The sequence below is a fragment of the Toxorhynchites rutilus genome, chromosome 1, assembly GCF_029784135.1.
Source record: "Toxorhynchites rutilus septentrionalis strain SRP chromosome 1, ASM2978413v1, whole genome shotgun sequence".
Taxonomy (NCBI): domain Eukaryota; kingdom Metazoa; phylum Arthropoda; class Insecta; order Diptera; family Culicidae; genus Toxorhynchites; species Toxorhynchites rutilus.
In genome coordinates this window covers 175,854,575-175,878,629 of record NC_073744.1, presented here as the reverse complement: position 1 = coordinate 175,878,629, position 24,055 = coordinate 175,854,575, and the positions used below count along the sequence as shown (strand labels likewise).

General features: G+C 40.1%; 4 protein-coding genes across 8 annotated transcripts; 1 reads left to right on the top strand and 3 right to left on the bottom strand.

The window, feature by feature from the left end:
• Window positions 1-1,664: 1,664 nt before the first annotated feature.
• LOC129778843 (probable ATP-dependent RNA helicase DDX52) lies at window positions 1,665-3,657 on the top strand. The gene is made up of 2 exons (XM_055785971.1): window positions 1,665-1,853; window positions 1,918-3,657. Exons 1-2 carry the CDS (start codon window positions 1,773-1,775, stop codon window positions 3,595-3,597), a joined length of 1,761 nt encoding a protein of 586 aa, XP_055641946.1. The 5' UTR covers window positions 1,665-1,772; the 3' UTR covers window positions 3,598-3,657.
• On the bottom strand, window positions 3,633-13,863 carry LOC129778852 (protein halfway). Of its 4 annotated transcripts, XM_055785995.1 has the most exons (6): window positions 13,715-13,798; window positions 13,447-13,602; window positions 13,044-13,263; window positions 7,687-8,552; window positions 4,430-4,766; window positions 3,633-4,367 (listed from the first exon to the last, which is right to left on the bottom strand). In XM_055785995.1, the coding sequence occupies exons 3-6, from the start codon at window positions 13,053-13,055 to the stop codon at window positions 3,825-3,827; spliced, it is 1,758 nt and encodes a 585-aa protein (XP_055641970.1). In that variant the 5' UTR covers window positions 13,056-13,263; window positions 13,447-13,602; window positions 13,715-13,798; the 3' UTR covers window positions 3,633-3,824. The 4 variants fall into 4 exon arrangements, with proteins under 4 accessions (XP_055641970.1, XP_055641976.1, XP_055641959.1 ...); XM_055786001.1 differs by lacking the exon at window positions 13,447-13,602 and having other exon boundaries at window positions 13,715-13,863; XM_055785984.1 differs by lacking the exon at window positions 13,715-13,798 and having other exon boundaries at window positions 13,447-13,705.
• Window positions 13,864-14,118: 255 nt separating this feature from the next.
• LOC129778867 (XK-related protein 6) lies at window positions 14,119-16,076 on the bottom strand. Its single transcript, XM_055786021.1, has 2 exons — window positions 15,430-16,076; window positions 14,119-15,361 (listed from the first exon to the last, which is right to left on the bottom strand). The coding sequence occupies exons 1-2, from the start codon at window positions 15,756-15,758 to the stop codon at window positions 14,362-14,364; spliced, it is 1,329 nt and encodes a 442-aa protein (XP_055641996.1). The 5' UTR covers window positions 15,759-16,076; the 3' UTR covers window positions 14,119-14,361.
• Window positions 16,077-16,238: 162 nt separating this feature from the next.
• On the bottom strand, window positions 16,239-19,711 carry LOC129763053 (uncharacterized). 2 transcript variants are annotated; one of them, XM_055761802.1, is made up of 3 exons: window positions 19,023-19,711; window positions 17,527-18,961; window positions 16,239-17,425 (listed from the first exon to the last, which is right to left on the bottom strand). In XM_055761802.1, the coding sequence occupies exons 2-3, from the start codon at window positions 18,934-18,936 to the stop codon at window positions 16,562-16,564; spliced, it is 2,274 nt and encodes a 757-aa protein (XP_055617777.1). In that variant the 5' UTR covers window positions 18,937-18,961; window positions 19,023-19,711; the 3' UTR covers window positions 16,239-16,561. The 2 variants fall into 2 exon arrangements, with proteins under 2 accessions (XP_055617777.1, XP_055617776.1); XM_055761801.1 differs by having other exon boundaries at window positions 17,527-19,711.
• Between the last annotated feature and the right edge of the window lie 4,344 nt (window positions 19,712-24,055).

Here is a 24,055-nt window from a genome sequence, read left to right as displayed (position 1 = left end):
AAGAAAATTATACAAAAATGATTAAATGATAATCAGTTCACGGGTTCTAAGTAATCAAATAACATGAAGTAAAAATTTTCATTCAAAATTTAAACAACTTGAAACTTAAAAGGTCCGATAATCTTATAGAGAATGATTTGCTTTCCCAAACTGATGTCTCCACCAGACGTCGGCACAATACTATTGTCATCGCGTGTAATGCTTGTCCGGTCACCGGACATTGTAGTCGCAGTAGACGGCTGCATCACGGCGCCGTAAAGAGGTTGGTACGGTCGAAATTTGCCATTTGGGTTTCGGACCGGTCCGGCAAAAACCGGATAATGTGTAATCGCCCTAAAAGTGATATTTTTGTTCGTCATTTTCACTCTCTCACCTTCATAGAAACAAACAAATTTTCGTTATTTTCGCGGTGATGTGATGATATTTTGGAAGGCTCCCAGTACAGGTGTAAGTGATTTGAGGAAAATAGTTTACAATTTAGCAACATATCATTGAAAATTCTGCTATTTTCGAGGACTGAGAATAATACTGTTCTCTGGGCTTTTTTGCTCCTTAAATTATGGAATTAAGTCACAATACATGATTTCATGAGCCTTTTTTCTCATGACATGATTAAATTGTGAGTTATTTAAATATTGTTTCGTCTCTTCCATATACATTCCATATTGAATGTAAATAATGACAACACCATATTTTGTTTACTAATACAAATGTACTCTGCCTACTGTTCCACCTCATATGTATCTCATTGAGTTCTGCCCGTTCTGCCCGTTCTGCCACTAATTGGTCGATCCCAAGATGGTGGAGTTAACAGGTGGCTCGTAATTTACACTATTTAGAAAAGACGTATGAGGAATGACAAGACGAAAAGTTTGGATTTGTTTATGTTATTACTTACGTTGATATGGTTACATTTGATTTCGTCGAAGGTATTTGAAGCTGTATAATAAATAAACAGTTGTCGTTGAAAATTGTAACCTAGTAACCTTTATGCATATGCTTCCGCCAGCTGGCTAGGCTAATGTGATTCAAGGAATGCTTTGATCGTGGTACCGCCACTGGCGTATAATTTGCAGCTTTGTTTTTTATGTGCTGGTTCATAACGGCAATCAACCGTGCCGGCGAAACTGTAGTCAATGTTTAGTGTTGATTGGATACCATCTATATAAATAAGTTCAAACATAAGGGATACGTCCGAACGGCAATTCTGACATTACGTTTTACCTTCCACTTCAATTATATTGGTCGATCTAAGAACAACACAATAAATTCTCTTGATCATAATTCAGGGATGCCAGGTGTTTTTCTAATGTTTCCCACGGCATGATTAATTTTTTCTGAATATCTAACAAAAAATTCAAAACAATGTTTCATAAATCATTATATGTACTTCATCAAACTTACCTTGATATTCTGTAGTCTATTGCAATATTTTTATACGACGTAGCTGCTGCTGCAGGGCAGCAAATAATAAGTGAACAACATACTCAAAAAAAATTCAAATGGCACTGAGAAAAAGAGTGTCTCGATTAATTAACTCTATTTCTATTTAATTTTATTCTTAATGAATGTTTGGTAGAAATATAATTTTTCACATACTTTGTAAATTTTCAAAAGCGGAACACAATTTCACATCTAGCATCCCTGATTGTAGATTGGTTTTTTTGTTTTGACATTTGCTGGTACACCGTGGGTAATATTTTTGTTGTTCTTCCCCACATTAACACGTGTGGTCAGTCGTATTTATTGCCCATGTAAACCAGACTATTCCAATGGATACAAGCGATATTTTTCGGAAACTAACATGCGGTGTTAAATTCTCCCCGAAAAATAATGTACTGTTGAAACGAAAGGTAAATACACGCACACAAATTCCAACTCTATTCAGCAATGTTCATTCCGTGTTATATTCGCCAGCATGAACCACATAAAAAAACGGACGATAGTTCAACGGTGGTAAAATTAGAAATCAAAGAGGAAGATAGTTCCGATGAGGGCGGAACACAGGGACAGCCACTTCACGAATTTACTCACAGCCCACTGCTGCTGAGCGAAGATGAGATTAAGGAAGAGATCAAATCCGAGGATGGAGACGATGACGACAGAGCGTCAAAAAAGAAAAGGCGACTCCTGACCCCGGAACAGTTGGGGCGAGCCAAGCAAATGAAGGTGAACCGGTTGAGAAACATCCATCAGATTAAGGTGAAGAGGAGTTCTGTACCCATTCCGGATCCAATCGAGTGCTTCCAGCGACTTGCCGAGAGTCATAACGTCTCCAATCAATTGATCAAGAACATTGTTGGATGTGGCTACAAAGCTCCTACCCCGGTTCAGATGCAAGCCATCCCGGTGCTGCTGGAAGGTCACCCACTGCATGCCTGTGCGCCGACTGGATCGGGTAAAACGGCTGCGTTTTTGATACCGATTATTCACCACCTGAAGAAACCAATGAAGTGTGGATTCAGAGCCCTCATCGTTTGTCCTACGCGTGAGTTGGCCAAACAAACCCAACGGGAAGCGCTACGCCTGTGTGAAGACATCAATCTGAGAACTCACGTTATAACTAAGGTCGATGAAACGACCACCGATTACGGGTTGGAGAGCAAGAAACACTACGATATATTGGTGACAACGCCGAACCGGATTTGCTTTCTGGCCAATCGTAATCCACCGTTGATCGATCTAAGCAACATTCAGTACATTGTGGTTGATGAAGCCGACAAGCTGTTTGAGGAGTCCAAAAACGGTTTCCGGGAGCAGTTGGATTCGATCATGGGTGCGTGTACCAATCCCTGCAAGGTGGTGGCGTTTTTCAGCGCAACTCTGACCAAGGATGTTTCGCTATGGGCTGGTGCCAATATGCCAAACAGAGTTCGCTTTTCAGTTGGGGCCATTAATTCGGCAGTGGATCTGGTCGAGCAGGAACTACTGTTTGTGGGGAGCGAGAGCGGGAAGCTGCTGGCAATCCGTGAGATGGTCCACAAAGGATTGACTCCACCGGTGTTGGTGTTTGTGCAGAGCAAAGATCGAGCGCAGCAGTTGTTCACCGAGCTTATTTACGACGGATTGAACGTGGATGTCATTCATGCCGATCGGAGCCAGAAGGAACGGGACAATGTGGTGCGATCGTTTAGGGAGGGAAAAATCTGGATTCTGATATGTACCGAACTGATGAGTAGGGGGATCGATTTTAAGGGTGTTAATTTGGTCGTGAACTATGACTTTCCACCTTCGACCATCAGCTACGTGCACCGAATCGGGAGGACGGGTCGTGCTGGAAGACGCGGCAAGGCAGTTACCTATTTTACGAAAGACGATACGACCAATCTGAGAAGCATCGCACATTTGATAAAGAGCGCTGGCGGAAGTGTTCCGGAGTACATGCTGAAACTGAGGAAGAGCACCACACGGGAAAGAAAGAAGCTGGAACAGAAGGCACCGAAGCGAGCGGCCATTCGGACGCTGCCGGCATTCGAAATGCAGGAACGGGCGAAACGGAAGAAAATGATTGCCAAGAGTAAGGCGAAAAAACAACAGCAAAACGGTGGAGGAAAATCTTCTGTACAGATGAAGAAAAAAAGTGGGAAGGTTCAATGAATTCTCTGTTTTCTATAGATGAATAAAGCAATTGGTTGGTTAACGTTAGACTTCTGTTTAAAAATAGTCTTGAGCCCGTTTCAAGCGGTGCTACAGATTCTCCGAAATTCTAATTGATTCTACACAATCACAGACATTTACATGTGAGGCACAGATTAAAAATTTTATAGAATACACAGCTCTTAGAGAGAGAGACGGATTACCCCCAATTCCGGCCATTTTGTGAATCATTCGCATAAACAATCACACGGCAATTTGGGCATCTTGTTCGCAGGCCACGGTAGATAACCAGCTGTTTTGAACACCCAATAATCGTACGATACTTTACAGATTAGTGCGATGAGCAGGATAATCTCCGTCGCGATCAGATAGTAGATGTAATCGGTCCAATCGTGCTGCGATTGGCACAGTTTGCTCTCCTGAATTTGCACCATCTTCGGCAGGTGGGTGTTTCCCTCGCAGTATATCTGATCGTGATCCAGTACCTGGGCCTTCTTGCTCAGCAGCCAATTTTTCAGATTCTTTGCCGCGTTGCAGTCGCAGGTCATTGGGTTGCCCTCGAGAAACATGTACGTACCCAGGTCCAGATTGGACTTGAATTGGTAGGTTTGAATCGTCTTCAGCTTGTTGCGACGAATCGAAAAGAAAGTGAACCGCGAGATGAAATCCGTTCCCTCCAAATCGCTCAGGGTGGTTATTTGATTGTCGTCGGCGTAGAGACGTTCCAACGAGTGGTAAGGTTTACCGATCAAAGCTTTGAGGCTGGTAATCTGGAAGAAAAACAAGTTCCATTATTACGGATTGCGACATACAACGGATGGAAGGTCGTTACATTATTATTGGAAATATTAAGCGTAACCGTATCCTGTGGCAATGTCTCGGGAAAATCTACGAGGCCACGTCCAGAGCAATCGACCCCAGCGGTAATTCTTTTTCTCTCAGTATTGTTCAAATCGAATTTCAACCGATCCAACTCACAAGTGCAGCCTTGAGGACAATCGTCCTGCACCCGCTGACTAAGCACAAGCTGGTGCACCGGAATACTGTCCGTTGAATCGAACCAATTGAAGGTACGGTTGGTGAGACAGAATGTCCCCTCCGGGTCGATAAACTTGTCCCCCTCCTTCACCGATTCCAACAGCGATTTGCACAGCATACCGATGTTGCCTCTGGAAAAAAAATGAATTTAAAGAAAAATATTACGCGTTCCAACCACGCCATTACACTAATAAACGACCCTGAGCTGTTCCACCGCAAATTATTCATAATTTTTTTTTTATTTGGCTCAAATTTTGCAGGCGCATTCTTTATGACCAAAAAGGACAATTTGCATCATTGATTTCCGGTTGATTTCGTGTCTTCCACAATGTTTAAGGTTACTATTGACGGATTTCGCGCCAACTCGACCAGATGTTGGCATGACCCTCTCAGAACTTAATCAAACTTTCTGGGTGTGAAGACCTTACCTAATTAAGCAACTTAGCATACTTAGTTTTCCGAAAATTCATCTAGACTAACATATGGAAAGAGCTAAATAGACAGCCGAGAAAATAAAAACAACATTCAAGAAAACTTTATACACGGCAACGGTAGCGAATAGATTACCGATTAAAAGCGGCGTACCATCTACTATTGGTCCAAGAGTAGCCAGTGGCCTGGATGAAAATATCAAGCACGCACATTGAACGAGGATGATGAAATCAGTCGAACAATGCCTGGTCAGCGTGATTGTGTAACAATTAGGAAGGACGGAAAGCGCCAAGCTATTCAAAAAAGGCTCATGACTACCACATTGCCTACAACCGATTCAAGGAATTGAACACTGAAATACAAATCGGATTTTCATCAACTCCGGCCTAAAAACTGTAAACTCTTAACTAGCTTGGGAACTCACAACGTATTTGTTTGTACCATTTGAAAAAATGTAAATCTCACAACCCACAGCTTAAAGAAATACGTCTTATCTAATGAATTAAAAGTGTTGAAAATGCTGCAGTAGATTGTTTTTTACGCCGATGTGAAAAAGTTTATTAGAAAAAATGGATGAAAAATTTGATGACGAAATTATTTTTGAACAATGGGTCACAAACATGGTCCGACATTTTCGAAGACGAAACATGAAAATCGCAGTCAGCATGATAACATGACAGCAACGTCAATAATCCTTCAATTCATTTTTAGTCAATTCAATTCTAGCAAATGGTTATTCAAATTGACGTGACAAATGACAAATCTGCCTCTTCACAATCTTATTTTAACGTTTATATAAAGCGAAATGAAAACTTGAAAACTTAACTTAACGGACGGCCATTGTTTACCCACCTTGAACTCAAACATCGATACATGCACAACGTAAGTAGAATATCAGGTATATTACTACCGCTTTTTCATGTACTCCATTTGACGACGAAGAATGAAATGAGCACGGAGTGTCGTTAGAATAGGCAGTAGCGAGAGGACCCGAATGAGTGTTGATCCATTTTGTCGGAGAAACTGCTGGAAGAAGCAAAAACTCATTTCCAATTGAATGCGAAGGTCGATGGCTTTATAGCCCCCTGCATATGACTTTGCCGAGCCCTGGTCACAACTGACTGATGCGATAAAGAGACGTTCACTAAACAGAATGAGTTTGCTTCCTATTTCATTCAAAAGTTAGAAAAATTGATACCACAAGATTTAATTAGGAGAGCATTCTACTTTTTTAAAAATAAAAAAAAATATCTTGCGGGAAGAAGAATGTGTAGATATATATGATTTTTCAGAAAATTACATTTTTGTACTACAGGATGAAGTTTAAATTCAAAACTGGAATGCGCAGCAAGCAACCATTCATCCATTTGCGATTTATTTCAATGAAAAAGGCATGCTCAATCATTTGAGTTTTGTAGTAATTTCCAAAGATTTGCGTCATGATTCTATGTCCGTTAACTTAAAAATGATTAACTTTATACGTCAAGGAAAGCATTTCAATTTAAACGAAATTTATTCCGTGTCCGATTGAGCTGCATCCCCAAATAAAAATAGAAAGCAGAAAGAAACATTGCATGGTAAAGGACCCTGCGATGCCTTAGGAGGAACAATGAAATGCATGGCTACAAGGGTTAGTCGTCTAGCTGAAGAACGTGAACATCGCATCGAAAATGCAAAGAGACTATTCGATTGGGCTCAAAAGCGAAAGGAAATGAAGAGCAACTAACCCAAATTTTATTTTCCTATGTAACTACAACAGAGTATGAAAAAACGAAGCAATAGCCTTAAGAACAATATTCAAGAGCGATTACTATACAAGAAACACAAAAAGCTATTCATTTATTCCAGTTTCCGTAGATCAAATATAAATTGGGCAATGTTTCGAACTGTAATGGTAGTAAAAAAAATGTAGGCATTATAAAACAATAAGAAATCTGAAATAAAATACGACTCTCTATCATTGTATGAAAACTTGAAATAAAATACATCTAGAAAAATAATTTTCTTGTTTGAATAAACTAGAAAAAAAACCCGAAAACGACCGAAAATGTGTGATTTTCAGTAAATTTGATTTTAAAATCACTGTTTCTCGGGGGCGGTAGCAATTAGCAAAAATTTTGCCGTGCATCTTTTTTATTGCAAATTATGCGTACTTTCATAAAAAAACATCTATAAGTATCATTACAACAGTTTTCAAAAATCCAACTTAAAAAAAATTACTTTTTTGTCCATTACTTTTCCATCTTGGCGCACTGTGCAATAAACTTCATTTGTTGTCCGCTGCGACGCATCAAAAAATTTTTTGATAAAATTGAGATTTAAGTGTTATTTTGGAAATAAAACATTCTTTCAAAAGTGCATACTTGCTCCATGCAGCCCCAATAATAACCTAAGTCATTGCGGAAGACCCAAATCAATTGGACCAACCGTTTCTGAGTCATATTTTTTGAAAAAATTCAATCAATATTTGTTTAAGTCCTTCTCAAAAGTAGAGACAGAGTCAAAATGGTTACCCGATAATACAAAATGTACAAATTGTACTGCGTCTGCAAAATATGAGCAAAATAAAAAATACAAAAAAAAATCTACCTTCGAATTCAAATGGAATTGCTCCCCTACCTTATATCCAGCCGCAGTTTCCAAATTTTGGACGGAATCGTAGTTAAATTGTTGTGGGATATGTCCAGCGTAGTCAACTGTCTCAACTCGCGGAAGGCTCTCGGTTCAATCTCGCTGATATTGTTGTTGGAGACGTTCAAACAAACCGGTGACGAGAAGCGCGCAAAAGAACTGCTAATCTTCTGGATCGCCCCGTCCGTAATCGAAAGCGAAAGCAGCATCCTAGTGTAACGATTTGATACGTTCAGCTCCAACTCACGGACGGTGACGTTGCGCATGTGGATGTACTTCCACGCACTGCCCCCATTCCCATCGGCGGGTGCATTCGGAGCACATCCGATCGCCTTTTTTATGTCGGTCACGTTGCAGCAGAAAAGCGCCCCGTGAATCAACGGGTCCGGGTTGCATTCACACTCGCTGGCGGTGCGACTCCGGCAGAGCTCCGGTGCTGCATTGTAGCAGTCAAGCTCGTTCGTGGGAGGGATCAGGGTAGTGGTGGTGGTCGGGACGGTGGTTGTTGATGTTGAAGCAGTCGTTGTTGTGCTGCTGGTTGTTGTCGTACTCGTCGTGGTGGTTGTTGTCGACACCGTCGTTGAGGTCGATTCTGTTGATGGGGATGATGATGCCGTGGATGTGGTTGCTTCAGTAGATGTGGTTGTCGAACTTGTGGTAGGATGAACCACGCTTTCAATCGTTGCGTTGTGTTGTTCTGCTTCGAGCGACACCACCGCTTGATGAGTAGTAACGGAACTCTCGGTCGACAATGAATTTGAATCCGGGTGATCCGCCACTATCCGCCCGTGGACGGCTGCCACGAACAAAACGAGACAAAGTACAACAAAATACTTTGGGTAGGTCAGCAGCATCTGTGTGACAAAAGAACGATAGAAAGCAATAAAATTACATCTATTCACACAAAGCTAACGACGGTCTAATTCGATGGATGGGCCCAACTGCTCCCCTATTATCGGTCGCTCTCCCACCATATTTGCATAACAATTTAGAACGCTAACTTTTCCTGTGTACTCTCGTGGCGTTTTATTTTTACCATTTTAGCACCCGTTTAGCGCGCGTTTGACGAGGAAGCATTGTATTGAGCACGCTTGCTACCCCACCTGTCTCACAGGTGTGTTTGTTTGCGAAAGGAGCAGCAGTCACAGCTTTGTGAATCGCGTTAATACGGCGATGGACATGGTGTGTACGAAGAAAAGTGAAATTGATGCAATGTTAATATACAAGATACGTTTCGAAGTAAACGGGTTCAAAGTAAAAACAAAGCCTTGATTCTTCAAATTCGATCATTTTCATTGGTTCATAGGTTTCATACATTTTAAGGAGCCAAGCTCTTTTATTTATTCATTTTTGTTTAATCGTATGATGGCTAGAATGGGAAACTTATTACTTGCGAATGACTGGAGGTTAGTAGGATGATATTTTTTTTCGGTAGGGTAAGGGGAGTAAAGAGATTGTGAAAATACTGATCGAAAACGGGTTATGGACATGAAATCGAGGTCTAATCGTATGGCAAGGTTTTTTTTTGTGAAAGAACAACGCAACATTAGACATAAGAGAGAAAGTGTGGATGATGAAGTCCAGACTGTTACACCACAGTTTGAAACTAAACTTAAGCATACATTTTTTGAATGCGATTTGGTGCTAAAAAACCTTCAAACCACCATCTTTGCTAGTGAATCAACCCTCTTATTGCCCGGAATCGTACAATGGTCCAGGACCTAGCCACAGCGATGATATAAAAGCGTATGTAAAAATCACTCAATAATCTTCTATCGACCTATGTAGGAGAGTCACTGCCGAATCTTCGTGAGAAAAATTCAAATGTTTCTCATAAAGCAAACTTATAACATGTTATTCAATACAGGTGACAGGCCTCTAACAAGACCTCTATTGAAACTTACTCAAAGGTTCTTTTATGTCCAGGAAGACTGAAGTCATTGAAGTCATCTCTGAAGAAAACAAGGCAAAACAATCATCCGTCCCCTTGTCACCTTATATTGCGCTCGATCGTGGGTTTTCCGTTTTTTCTTCAATAACTGTAACATATTATACTCAAGAAACTGATTGAACAAATTTAACAAGCGATATGTTCCGCCGAATCAGGCCACATTAGCAAATCGAACTCAATTTTATCAGATCCTGGAGCAGAATTGTTACATGAAAGGAAAGCAACAGAGAGTTCTACCATCGAAAAATCGCAAGATCACATCTATCTATGTCTCGAACACATTCGGTACAGGAGAGAGATCGGAACAAACCTTCAGTATAAGATTTAAAGTCCATCGATGTGAATACACCTTGTTTTCATTTGTTGAAGAGAGGAGGCGATCTGGCGTAGTGGTAATATACATGCCTCTCACGCTAAAGGTCACGAGTTCAATTCTCACTCCCGACATTCTTCCAAAAATGGAAGTAAAAAGTGACGAACCAGCCAAATGAGTTGGAAATCACTCTAATACAGATAAAAAAAATTCGTTGAAGATCGACTTCTAATGTTTAAAGTCGGCTCCGCACACCCAATTGCTGGAAGGTCAATTCTAATAAATGAGTGCCATTTATTGATCGGCAATAAGCCCCCCCTCCGTATCAGTGATCACAATCCAAGCGTATAAGCATACAAATTTTTGGAACGAGAGATCAGTTTGTGAAGAATTTCCAAATATCACAATTTATTTTTTTTTCCACAATAAATCCGTGAAACAGTGACCGACCTCACTATCTAAATCTAACTTTGAGAGAGATAGCCATTGCAAGGAGGGTCATATTTGCATCGATTGCTGCAAAAATGTTCGTACTATTAAAAGCATTGGGGGACAAGGGTTCTGATGGAGTCCGAAATATTCAAGAACGAGAAGATCTTATCCACGATGTCGGACGACTTTATAAATCTCGAGTGAGAAGTTGTAAACGGAAATGTCACTCGAACGAGTCTGGCAGTGTAAACTTTATAAGCCTAAGATGTAATGTTAAGATTATTAAGTGTAGTTTTTTAAACTTGCCAACTCTATTAATTTTATTTTTTTCAAACGTCATTCGGATTGATCTGATTGACAACCATACAGTGAATGGTGTTGATGGTGTAAAACGTTAAACCGTCCGTTAACGTTTGGAAAATTTTGGAGCCCATCAAGTGATTTTCAGAGAACAGTCTTTCGCCGTAAATACTACACCAAAGGGGTAAAATATAAATTCTAGCAAACCTCGCCAGTTGATTCGCAATATTTTCACACAACAGTCGATTTTGTTAACAATTGTTTATTTTTTGCCTGGTCGCGATATTGGCGATTATCTTGCTTCGCCACTTCGTCGTTCCAAAAGGTGTCCTGAGCTACGCGTGTAACGTTTTATTCAGTTTCTTCGCTTTTGTTTCGTTTAACAATTGTTGAAGACGGCAATGACTGAACCTTACCTCTTCTTGAACCTGAACTCTAAGATCGAAAAATCAGGCTAAATCACTGTCCGTTCCATCACTAGTATTAACACAGGGTGTCCACCCAAAACCCGAAAGCAGATTCCCTGATGTTCCCTGATTTTCCAGTAATTTTTCAGAAAAATTCCAGACGTAGACTCGTTATAAAATTCTCTACTAGTACTTTAGTTGTAGTTCTTAAAACATTTAGTTAGCTTAAACAATTAAATTTAAGAACGTGTGTTGATATCTTCCTACAAATAAATTGTTTGTGATTTTTAATTAACTTAAACGATGAATGAAAAGGGCCGTTAAAGATAAAAAAATTGATTCACTAATACAGTTCAAAGTTATCTTGAAAGACCCTTAACCACTTGTATATAATGAGTCATATCCATTTTGTTTCGGACCAATTTCATGAAACTGTTGCGATTTTGACAAAATGCTTTTCCTTGCAATCTTTCGGCTTCCTTCTGTGCGTTTCCAATTTTTTTTTTCGTTTTAGCTCCACAGATTTCACTTCTACTTCCCCTAGCCGTTGTATTAACTTACTCATTGATTAACTCATTTAACGCAAACGCTTCTTTCTTCCAGCTTTCCTTGTCTTCTAGATAGAGAGAATGAGAATTTCGAACTCGTTGGATTAACAAGCTCAACATTTTTTATTGATGCTATCCTTCCAAAGTGATTACATGCTGAATATTTTGCATATCACAACCTCACAAACGTTTTCTTAAAACATTCGGTATTAATGGAAAGGACCTCTCAACGTTGGACAGTAGACCATTTTTGGTAAAAAGTTCCCTAAACCTATCCTTTACAAAAATGCTCCGGTCGTTTATTTTTCGGATTATAGTGAGCAAACTTGTTGCTTTTGTTGCTATCAATTCTGTTTCAGTGCTAAGTCTGCTTGACCTTTACTGATACGTCAAAAATCCGTCAAATATCAAAAAGGTCAATAGGATCATTAGTCAAAAGTTTCTCCAATCGTTTTCCAGCCATTTTTCTATCGGAATCAAAGACGGCGAGATCAAGGATATATCAATGCATCATAAGCTTTAAAACCAATGTTCCACATTCCAGGCGACATTTCAAGATTTGTCTGTTGTATAATTTTGGCGAGTTTTTCGAATCTATCAATCTATTGATGAATATGCAATCCGAAGCTAGCCAAATTAAAGATTCAATTTTGTTTCTCCATTTGGAAAGTCCGCCTCACGTAATATGACCGATTCACGTTGGTACAGTCCATCGACACAAGAAGAAATCTGTTAAGATATACAATTCCCAGACATTCTTTAAAAGCTGCAAGTTGATCTCTGATGCTTGAGAACGTTTCAAGAACATTGACGTCATGTAACGATTTACCACCTCCCACCTCTCTTCTTCATCCCAAAATCTGACATTCAGATCCATCTGCAACCTCTATCTCTTTGTGGTCTTGTTCAAAGACTCGTCGAAACCAACTTACAAAGTTTCATCAAGTTTCATCAAGATGAAATTCCCTTATATTCCCTGATTCTCAAGGATTTTCAAGGTAGTTGACACCCTGTAACATCATCGATGTGCGCTCAATTATGTTCGAATAATTTTTGACCGTTCCACCCTTTACCTATCTAGAATTTATTTCGATCTCTATCTAATGCATCATCTACAGACCATATGTATGTGAGATGCTTTGGAAGCCCCAACAATATTTTTGCTTGAGAACCAATGAGTAGTTGACAAACAAAAAAAACTTAGCCCAAATCGAAGACTACCGAAGCACGATTTTCTAATTGAGTCATTAATTTTCAACTGTTATTCTGTATTTAAGAATGAAACACGCACTTGAACGTAAATTTATGATTTCAAACACACTTTCCAGCTGAAAAAGCCTTCAAATAAATTTCAAAAAAATTCTAGCAAAACTCGAATCTAAAATAATACTTACCACTTTCATCATTCACTTTCATGGATGCTCACACAAAGAGTGTTCACTGCGCTATTCCTGGTAAGTGCGCCCTTGGCTTGGCTCAATTGCACCGCTACCCAAACAAACCAATATTTGCAGCAGTAACACCCGATCGTGCACAGCTGCAGACTCCTCGGCGTTGAATAGCTGCACTGCCTACGATGATATTACCGCAACCATTATGTGTGCGCGATAGTTTCTGCAAAGGCAAGAGTGAATTTTTTGTCGTTGAATCACTGGGACATGATTTGATTTTGGAATCAGCAAGATATTCAGGTATCACAAGCCGCAATCAGTAAAGATTTTATCTCGCCTTCCCAGACTGACACAAGACGGATGATGATGGGATTTAACAAGATTTGTATTTGCACAATTCACTCACTTCAGATTTTAATTTCGTAGCGGTGTTGTGGCTGCTTGCTGTTGCGTTTGATTGACTTAAGCAAGTTTGACAAAACAAAAGCTAATCCATACACATACACACCAACGCGTGCGCACTAACATATGATGGGAGCGAGCTCAAAGCACACTTAAAATGCTTGTTTGTGATGGCAACGTAAAGCGAAAATATTTGATAAATGCGCGAAAACGTGTAAAGTAGATTTTAACAATCAATCAATTCGAAGATTCATTCATCGTTGCACACTTACGATAACAAAACGCCTGAGGGGAACAAACAATCACGACGAAACGAAATTGTTGCCTGGGATAGATGGACGCAGATATCTTCCCGTTCCGTCCCGATCACTCGCCGATTGAGACTGAACCTGTGCGATGCGTGCGCGATTGTTGGATTCAACCACTGTATTATGGCACAAACACATCGTTCAGTCCACAATCAACGACGGGGTTCAACAGTGAGGGAAGCGGTTTTATTTACATACTCTCTTTCTCGTTTTATGCGGGAGCCGTGCTGTGTGTGCGCGCGATAAGAAGCGCATCATGCATGGCCGATTGTTTTGATACGCCTCCGTCTCGTGCACATATGATAGAGTCTCCAATAAATATTCGGGTAAAACCAGGGAATGTTCGGATGGAAAATTTAGCGGCGGCATTCTGTCAAAATCCTAATGAGATGTGTATATATTATTTGCCTAATAAATAATGAGTACTATCCAATATATTGGTTTCATTCAATGAACAATCAATCGATGGTTCAGTCTGATCATTCCCGGTATAAAAACACAACACACTGAAATGTTTATCGTCCCGCCCTGCGAATAATATTCGTTCTTAACACTATACAGCGCAATACTTACTGTTGGTATATGGTATGAGACTCCGTATCTCTTCCATTTTATCGATGGTCGCCGCCGCTTTTCGTTACCAAGTCCCCCACAACCGCTGCGGGATTGGGCTGCAACTCATCGATTCCGTTTCTACTGGAACTTTCACTGGGCGAAGATCCGCCACAACCCTCAGGCTTCCGTGACATAATGTTCGGGTGAAAATTTTTATAATAGCACACCATGCAGAGAATCCCAAACATGAAGGGCGCCACCGAGGCCGTGCAAAGCATTGGCAGATAGTACGAATCCTTGATGGTGCTATTTCGTACATAACAGAGGTAGATAATCACACACGCTAGGTTCTCCATCCCACATAGACTGTAGTAGATCAGATAGCGATAAAATGTACGTCCCACCCGAGGCAGGATATAGGTAAAGATAAACACCACGCCTAGCACCAAGGAAAACAAGAAGCTGTGTACCGTTGTGGCACTGCAGAACGGCGACCGGTCAAAGAAGAATATCCACTGTGTCATGATGAACGAGTGCGCTAGGCAGGCAAACAGCATATACTTTGGAAACACACTGGCGACGATGGCGATCGAGAGAACCCGTGAGATCGTGACAGAAAAGTGCCACAGAATTTGCGATATGGTTCCCAGCCAAGAAATATGCCGCTTGTCCGGTTGAGAGAATCTTATGCAGCGATAGTACGAGGCCATACACCAGGCAATGCCCGTGATTGATCCCAGTATTGCCAGCAACTGTGGCCAAGTCATTCGATCTTCGCCCGACAAAACGATGGTCAGCTGAAGGATTTTCTGTGGAGCTGCCTCCAGCAAGCACTCAAATATCCGTACCAACGCCACATCGCTGTCTTCCTGGATCATAAATTCGTAGTACTTCTTCTGGGTTTCACGATCATTGCGCGTTTCAGCGATCTTGCTATGGATAGCGTATGCCAGCGATTGGCAGTAGCGGAAGAAGAAAGGCACGATGATGATAAAAATCAGCATCTCAAAGCACCTCTTGCGGACTTTTCTGTGCTCTTTCATGTCCTCCAAATACCTATGAAGAACGAAATGCGATGGATTAAATAATAATGCTCATCTAATGCATCAATCCGGGATACTCACATGTGAACCGTGAGTGCACTGGTCACGACTCCCGGGACCAGAATGCCGCAAGTGGTCCAGATGAAGTAATCCACTTTACCCTTCCGGTAATAGTCATAGGCGAGGTTGATGTTGAGAAAAATGCTCACTATTCGGCTCAGAATCGAAATCACCGTCCAAACGATGTCCGAATTGGTCACGGTGAAGTTACCTTCGTCGGTACGGGTAAGGAAGTACAGGGGTTGCTTCGCTATCACGCTCAGCCGAGAGCCGTCGGTTTCGGTAGTGACCGGTGAACCTCCTGCCTCGCCGGACGAAAGACGTCGGGTCCGTTGTCCTTCTCCCTGCATTGTTTGTTGTTCTCTCTGTCTCCCGTCAGCTATTTGGTGACGATGCTTGCGGGAGCTAATGCAGATCGAGGTCGAGGCCGATGTACACTACTTCTAACATTTCAAATAATCGTAATGGCCTCGCGATGCTTGGAAAAGGATTGTTATCCGAACTAAGGTGTAAACAATAAGTAAAAGTAGCGCCACCCGCACCGAACCAGAAGTCACAAACGCTCACATCATCAGCAGAAACGGATCAGCATTTCAGACGAGGGTTGATAAATTATTTATGTTTTTGTGTTGCTTTGACGGTGATTGGTTGTCAGCTGGGAAGGTGTGTTGCAAATGCCGTCTTTATAGATGCGTCTAGATTACACGAATAATGAAGATTATTTATTAATCAATCATATTGATTTCATTCTTTAAATACGAATTTTGACTTGGAATCCAAGTTCGGCGAGATATTTTTTCGCGACTATATGAAATTATTTATCAGGGTGTCGACTCAAATTCCGAAAAAAAATTCCCTGATATTCCCTGATTTTCCAGTACTTTTCCAGAAAAATTCCAGATATAGACTAGTGATCAAAATTTTTATTTTAGTTCTGTTTTTTAACAGCTAGTAAGTATCTATGAAGGCTAGAACAAGTAAATTTATGAGCGAATATAATCCAATAAATGAGTTTTTTGTATTTTTTTGTTTGAATTATACAAAGACTGAGAAACGGCGTAAAAGATAGAACATGATTTATTCATGCAGTTCATGAAAGATGCTTAAATACTAATACAGCAGAAAATTTTATTTATTTTGATTCGGATGAGTTTTACAAAACAGTTGATTTCAACAAAGCGATTTTTTCTTGCAAACTTTCGGCTTCCTTCTGTGCGTTTTCCAAAATTTTACTCCGTTTGATCTCTAAAGATTTCGCTTCTGCTTCTCGTTGACGTTTCATCATCTTTGACGCATTTGACGCAAGATCTTCTTTCTTACGGCGTTCCTTGTCTTCTATATAAAGGGAGTGAGAATTTCGAACTCGTTGAATTAGCTGGTTCGAAATTTGTATTGATGCTATCTCTCCAGCGTGAAATACAGCGTCATAAATTTGTCGCTTAGCAACAACCGATTCCTCACGCATGTTTTCAAAAAGACATTCAGCGTTAATGGAAAAGCCCCTCTCAAGGTTGGCGTTTCCATGCGAGAGACAGCAGATCATTTTTACGATGGTAAAAAGTTCCATAAACTCATCCCCCGATAGCAATCCCTTCCAGAAATGGTCCAGTCGTTCATTTTTCCGATCATAGTAGGCAAACTTGTTGCTTTTGTTGCTACCAACTAATTTTAAATATTGTTTCAGTGCCAAGTCTGCTGAAGCTCCACTGATACGACCAAAATCCATCAATATAGTTAAAAGCTTTTCGAATCGTTTTCCAGCCAATTTTTGATCGGAATCAATGACTGAAGGGTCAAGAGAGGATGCGGCTTTCGTCACAGGATACGTCAATGGCGATCGCTTCATAAGCTTTAGAATCAGTGCTTTCAAAAATCCTTTGCATTCCAGACGAAATTGCAGAATTTGTTTTTGGGTCAATTTTGACGAGTTTTTTAAAACTTTTCTTGTTTCAAAACCCAATACAATCTCTTTCATTGGTAAATGATTCTTGGCTTCATTGATCTCTTCTATTGTTACCTGAAAGAAATGAAAACAGTAAATTTTATTCAAATAGCAATAAAATTGCTATTGGATCAATCATTTGATAGAATGAATTATCCACAAGAGATTAAATATACCTGAGTGATGTTCTTTAGCTGATCGATCTGCATGAATCTTCCCAATATACTTCTAGCCATTTGACTCAAATTGTTATACAAAAATGGCACCATGGGATTATCCGTTTGGAACTCGCGCAAAAATGGTTCTACTTCAGCGGCAACGGATTTGAAAAAGGTCAACTTAGCCAACAGTAGAGGATCTTTTAGACACTCAACTACATCGACGTACGAATCTGATTTTGGTTCAATTTTGTCATTCTGAACACCCTCAACGAACTTCCTTATATGAGGAGTAATCTCCACAGCTCTTTGTGCTACGTTAATGTTTTCCAACCATCTGTGAGCGCAAAACTTCAGTGGATACACAGCACTTCCCGAATACGATGTGAATAAAGCGCGTCGTGCTGGAACATCTTTGAAGATGTGATAGATGCCTCGCAGGTACTTCGTAACATTCCATCCAGAGCAGCGAACACCTTCCTTGAATGCACCGTGCAAAATATGCAATCCGCAGCTACCTAAATCCAAGAGCCTTTCTTCTCCATGTTCAAAGTCCATTTTCAGCTCGCGTAAAAATGACCAATTCACGTTGGGACCATCCATCGACACCTGAAGAAGCTTGTTTAAAGGGATATTTCCCAGGCCTTCTTTAAAAGCTGCATGTAAATCTGTTGCTCGAGATCGTCCCAAGAACATTGAGGTCATGTAACGAGTTACCACCTCCTTCTTTTCTTCATCCCAAAATCTGACATTTAGATCCATTTGCTGCTTTTTTGTAGTCTTATTTAAGGACTCGTCAAAACCAACGACAATGCAGTTTGTATTATGCAGAGTTTTATCGAGCTCAGATTTATAATAGGGGGCAATGCCAAACAGCATCATGTAGCTCATTTTATCACGGCCTAGTTGAACCTTCTCAGCAATCTGGCTATCATGAAACATTGTTCTCAATACTACCATGTCCTTTTCAGCTGTGCGGAGTGATTTGTGACACATAACTGTTTCCAAACACCACAGGATCTCAGCTTTGATGGTATCGTTTTTCAGCATGAATTTATCGATAGTTTTCGAAGGAGGTAGAATGCTCGCAGAGGAAACTGAAGGAATCGCAACAGTAGGTACTGATTCCACAGGTGGATGATCATTTCTAGCACAACTGAATCCGATATTCTTGGAAGTGCCTGGTTCGAACGTTTGGTGTGAATCACTCATTAGATATTTGAAAATATTTCCGGCTGTGGTTCGTTGACTATGCTTCTTTGATTTCATATGACTTTTGAGAGCCTGTTTGCCCATGTTGCTGAGAACTATTTCACAGGAACATACAGAACAGTATGCGCATCCTAGCTTAGTGTCAATTCGTTTCAACCATGATGAAAACTCCGGGTCATGCAACCAAACGCCTTGGAACGTGGTTTTGCTTGCCATTTCGAACTAAGTTCTACTGGATTTCCTATGATAAAGATAATAATTATCAGTAAAAAAGGTCACTGTAAATTGTCAGTACACTACACCTTCGCTTCAGTTGATAGTCGGGGAAGAATGCCAGACAACCTTATGATTTTATCGTACCTCTCTGCTAAAATAATGAATAAATTATTTTACTGTATTCACCGATTATAAAATTGGCTCACCCACCTCAACTTTAACACAAAGCGAGCATCAACAATCACTTCCATTAAATGAAATTCAAACTTAAATTTTTGCAGTTCTGTTTCTGCCTACGAGCACCAACAGTCGCTTCCGTTGAACGAAATTCAAACTTAAATTCTTGCAGTTCTATTTCTTCTTACGCAAACACATCTTTCAAATGGTCGAAAAAACAGCCCCGTGACATCGCCTATCTTACTGGCTGTGCTCGGAAAGCGCAAATATATCAGCTGTCAGTTGCATTCAACAATTGTCAAACTGGTGCTCGAGATGATGGTATCTGATAAATAACGGCTTAACACGGAGTTGGCAAAAACTGCACGAAAGTAAAAGACTTCTACTTTCGCGCCATTTTCACAGACAAAAACAAACAACATACACTGAAGTAAATGTACACATAAAACCTGGAAGGCTAAAAACTTTTATATTTTATATCCAACGAATTTCATTTTTCCCTGATTGTGGTAAAATTCCCTGATTTTCCCTGATTTTCCCTGACCATATTTGAATTCCCTGATATTCCCTGATTTTCAAGGATTTTCAAGGTAGTCGACACCCTGTTTATGATGAAATAAAAACATAATTCATCAGATTTCTGAGTAGTACATATCCGATAGAATAAAAAAAATCAAATATCACCCTCTACATTCAATCGTCCCGGTTAAATTTGACCTTCCACAATTCTTTACACGCATTAATGGCAGCTGGAACCAACAAGATAATGGCGAAGGATATTTGTTCGACACCCCTAAAGTCAATCAAATTTACGTAAGTAACCAACGATTATGGGTGCATACCAAACGCATTCGTCGGGAGATCAAGGACACTTTTGCTGTATTTCAGTGACTTTGGAAGCACTTTAGGGTGTTGTGGAAGCACCTTGTTGGGATGTATTTCCGTGAAGATAAGTTGTTCATCGTGGATGCGTCCTATCTGATGATCTAATAATTACTGTTGGTACCTCTGACATCATATCCAGAATGGCTCGGGCATTTCTATGGGTGATGATCTTTTAGAGAAGTTTGCGCAGTGATGGAACTGAGAATGATATGAGATGTAAGCCATTTACTTCTTTTTTTATTTCAGACAGTGAAACCGCTCCAAAGTTGTCCAAAGTTTGAGTTAGTGCTGAAGAGAGTGCAGGGACCGTTTTGCACGATTGCTAAGTTGTGTTTGTGGAGACCATATGCGTCTCCAGACAATTAACCAACTTTTCCGAACTCATCTTGATAAGCTCCGCTCCATCCATCTTTCCCAGTTGATTTGTTATTCTTAAGCAGTTTTTTTTATCTTCGCTTGTTTTTCGTCGGCCTATTTCCGCCACTTCAGTGCCAATCACCGACATCAGGGAGGCGACTCCACCTGTTCCTACCTATCAGACTCAACAACTCATGAGCCGGGCCAACTTCTTTTACTTCCCCTCCGAAGGAAGACGTAACCAGAGGTTTTTCGCCTCAGAAAAGGCAGTTTGAATGGAATTCTTATCATCACTACTGTTGAGGGTGGTACATCTTCGTTTTTTACTGCACTAACGAAATCGCTTCCATCATTATCTTGGTCCTCTGCTCGTACTCCATTTTAAGATGTTCATCGAAGTGCTGCCTCCACATTTTGGTCACTTCACGTTCGTACGTCAGGATACTCGCATCCTTATTCTGACACATTTCTGCTCGAAGCCTTTTCGGAATGAATTGAGTTTCCGATAGAACCTTCTCGTCTCTTGAGAACGATGCAGCTGGTTCGAGTTCTTCACACTGCTCTTTCAAGCGGCGTTTCTTTTCCGTGAAGAGTTGGGTTTGCTGTCTCCGCTTCTGTCTATATCTTTCCACGTTCTGATGGGTAGTTTGACGCATAATTAGCTTCCGCGCAACGTTCTTCTCGTGTAACACTTGCTGACACTCATCATCGAACCACTTGTACCATCGTCTTCGTTCCACGTGTTCTAGTATGTTCTCCATTATGCTGTTTTAATAATGCTCCAAAAGTGCTCAAGAGGAGCTCCGTTAATTTTGTCCTCTTCCAGCAATGCAGCTTTAAACGAACTCACGCCCTGACGAAGATATTTGAACCCCCATACTTGTGTCGAAGACACGACCGCATTTTTGGCGTAGAACTAAGATATTATTTTATTCAATTCGCTTATTTACCCTTCGAATATTATTTTAGAATGCATCGTAATTTCAGAAATAAATCTTTGGTAGGATGTTTCGATGAAAAGGGCGAATGGTTTGCGTGGGTTTGCAGAAGTCAAGGCCATGTGTCGCTATTTCTGTGCGTGTCAATACATGCATTCCATCGTATTTGCTCGTGTATAAACTCAAAACTCTGAACTGTCCCACAATTTTACCACTTCACCCTATAAAAAACCTCAGGGAGGGCCATCAATACACGATGACCTAATATCATGAAACATCTTCTGATTTATTCGTTAGAAGGATTTGGCATGGTCATATTCAACTAAGGATATCCAGCGGATAATGAAGAAATTCCCCTTCGTATTCAAATGACTTTTGGCTTCTTCACGCAGTTTCTTCGTGAACATGATTCAACAGTCAGTCGGCGTTTAGTCGCTATCTCCCACTACGACTCGACTATCCCATTTCATTCTTCCGCGTCAAATGGACTTCATTGCATTTTGAAGTGACTCCCCTGAAAATGAATTCGTTTCTCTCTCTCATGTATCGCGTACGTATGTATCGATGTTTGAGTTCAACGTGGTTTGAAATATGCTACAGGTGAGCTAGATTTTGTTTGTATTTTGCAACGTGTGTGCATTATTTTGCACGCTATTTACTAATCTTAACGCGAGACCTTTTATAGCACACCTGCTAACATTCTAAGTTCGTTGGTTTGAGTTCACGGTGGGTAGACAATAAACCGTCCATGAATGGTGTAAATACTTTTTTGCACCAGAAATCAAGTTTTCGTTTTGCTTTATATGGATTTGAAAATAAGATTGTGTACGCGATTCGTGCCAGAGGGAAATAGAAATGTGGATTGAAGTCAGTTGAATGAACAGGCAGATTTGTATTCATTAGTCACGTCAATTAGAAGAATCATTGACTGGAATAGTTAATCGGTTATCCTAGCTCTTACAAACTCGTCAATTCATTTCTAGTCAATTCAATTCATGTTGACGGTGAATGCCAAAGTAGTGCTAGTCGAAGCGAAGCGACTGAGAGGAGAGTCGATATTCCTTTTTCATCTCCGAAGATTTCGGGCCCTGTTCGTTAGCATTCTCACTATTATCAAAATTCAATTTATAATTTAATAATTTAAGAAGTTCTAATAAAGAGTGTTTCTGTTGAAAATTCTGCCTTTTTTCTAGGTACTAGAAAAAAGGCAGAATTTAACCTGATCCTTTTTCTGAAACAATTCACCAGCAACCAGACGATAAGGACAATTACCCACAGTAGCGAAAATATCACTACAATAGACTCCTTTCCGGCTATCGAACAGTATTCAATTTGTGCATGTGATGCAAACATACAGGAGCACTCTCCATCGAATGGCATGACGCAGTGCTTCCACCGAACAAAGTTGCACGATTGAGTGCGATATCTTCTACTAATAACACTATCAACACCGCTGTGATTGATATCAGCATTGGAAGAGAATGTTGTCTGCTCGCTAGTTAAAGCGTCTGTGTATTCGAGATCGCGAATGACTTATTTGTATCCAATAAGTTGAAACCGGGCGGAGCTTAAATTGGAATATTTCTTTTCTTCAGTGTCCATATAACGAACGCTACATTAGCATTGGTATATAAAAATTAACCTTGCTGCTATATTAGTTGCTTGTTATTAACATCCCGGATAGGCAAGCACATAATAAATGCTTCCGTTTTTTTGTTAATTTAAACTATTCATTTGTTGGATTAGGAAAAAATGTGATTGACGGTGAATTATCTCATTTTTTTTTTTTATTTCTGACTTGATACCCTAATTAGAAGGCATAGTTCACGTAAAAAACTTCTGGATTGCCAGAAATTGACAGATTGTAAGTGTTGGAGATAGCCCAACAAGAAGAAAATGAGTAAGCTGGTTTCCGAGTTTTAATATGTATTGATACGAGTATTAAAAGCTTCCTAGAAAGGCTTACAATCATGGTAAGTAATGAATACATACATTGACATAACCGTGAACTTACGTTTAGTACTCTTTCTCTTTTTCTTCTATTTCTTCTTTACTATCCGCCTGTTGCTAAACTTCTGTTAAATTATTTCTCCTGTAAATATTGAATTTGTTATACTAATTTTATATCTTTTCTCGTTTCAGGTTTCTACTTTCTCTTTCAGGTTCTGTTAGTGACGAAACGGTAACATATGGACTCAATCCGCGATAGTTTTCAAATGTGCAATTCGTGTTTTAGGTTATCCTGGGAACATCTGAGTTTTAGCTATATGACTTGCAATTTTTATATCGAATGTTACCTCAATCTGTCAAATGTTGGGATAGGGAAAAACAAACTTGGAATTCGAAAATAAACGCTATCTCACTTGACTAAATAATGAACGTGCAGTTTCCCACTTCACGTGCTCGCGTTGTAAGAACAATTCTTTTCTGCTATCGCAAATTACCACGTAGCTGCTCAAAATGACGTTTAACCTACCAAGAGCCCGTTGCGTCACCGTGGCGTTTCTTTCGTGCTGTCTGCAAGGCCACCTCAAATTGTGAAGTGAGTCGCACCGACCGAGGGGTCGTAACAGTAAGAAAATAGAATTGCTACCCAAACTAAACATACTACTAAATAGCAATTCAAAAATTAACGCTGCCAATACAATAAGAAACATAGAAAAAAAGAAAACTATTATTTTTTCGGTAGATAGCTGTATTGATCGATGTCTCGTATAGTATCGATCAAACAATTCAAGTTCATGCTCGTTGTCACATACTGT

Coding starts and splice junctions, on each gene's coding strand:
- LOC129778843 (XM_055785971.1), top strand. CDS start 1,773: ATGGATACAAGCGATATTTTTCGGAAACTAACATGCGGTGTTAAATTC. Junction 1,854..1,917: donor ATGTACTGTTGAAACGAAAG/GTAAATACACGC, acceptor TATATTCGCCAG/CATGAACCACATAAAAAAAC.
- LOC129778852 (XM_055786001.1), bottom strand. Junction 4,767..7,686: donor AAACTGCGGCTGGATATAAG/GTAGGGGAGCAA, acceptor TTTTTTTTCCAG/AGGCAACATCGGTATGCTGT. Junction 4,368..4,429: donor TTAATATTTCCAATAATAAT/GTAACGACCTTC, acceptor TTTTTCTTCCAG/ATTACCAGCCTCAAAGCTTT.
- LOC129778867 (XM_055786021.1), bottom strand. CDS start 15,758: ATGCAGGGAGAAGGACAACGGACCCGACGTCTTTCGTCCGGCGAGGCA. Junction 15,362..15,429: donor AGTGCACTCACGGTTCACAT/GTGAGTATCCCG, acceptor CGTTCTTCATAG/GTATTTGGAGGACATGAAAG.
- LOC129763053 (XM_055761801.1), bottom strand. CDS start 18,936: ATGGCAAGCAAAACCACGTTCCAAGGCGTTTGGTTGCATGACCCGGAG. Junction 17,426..17,526: donor AGCTAAAGAACATCACTCAG/GTATATTTAATC, acceptor CATTTCTTTCAG/GTAACAATAGAAGAGATCAA.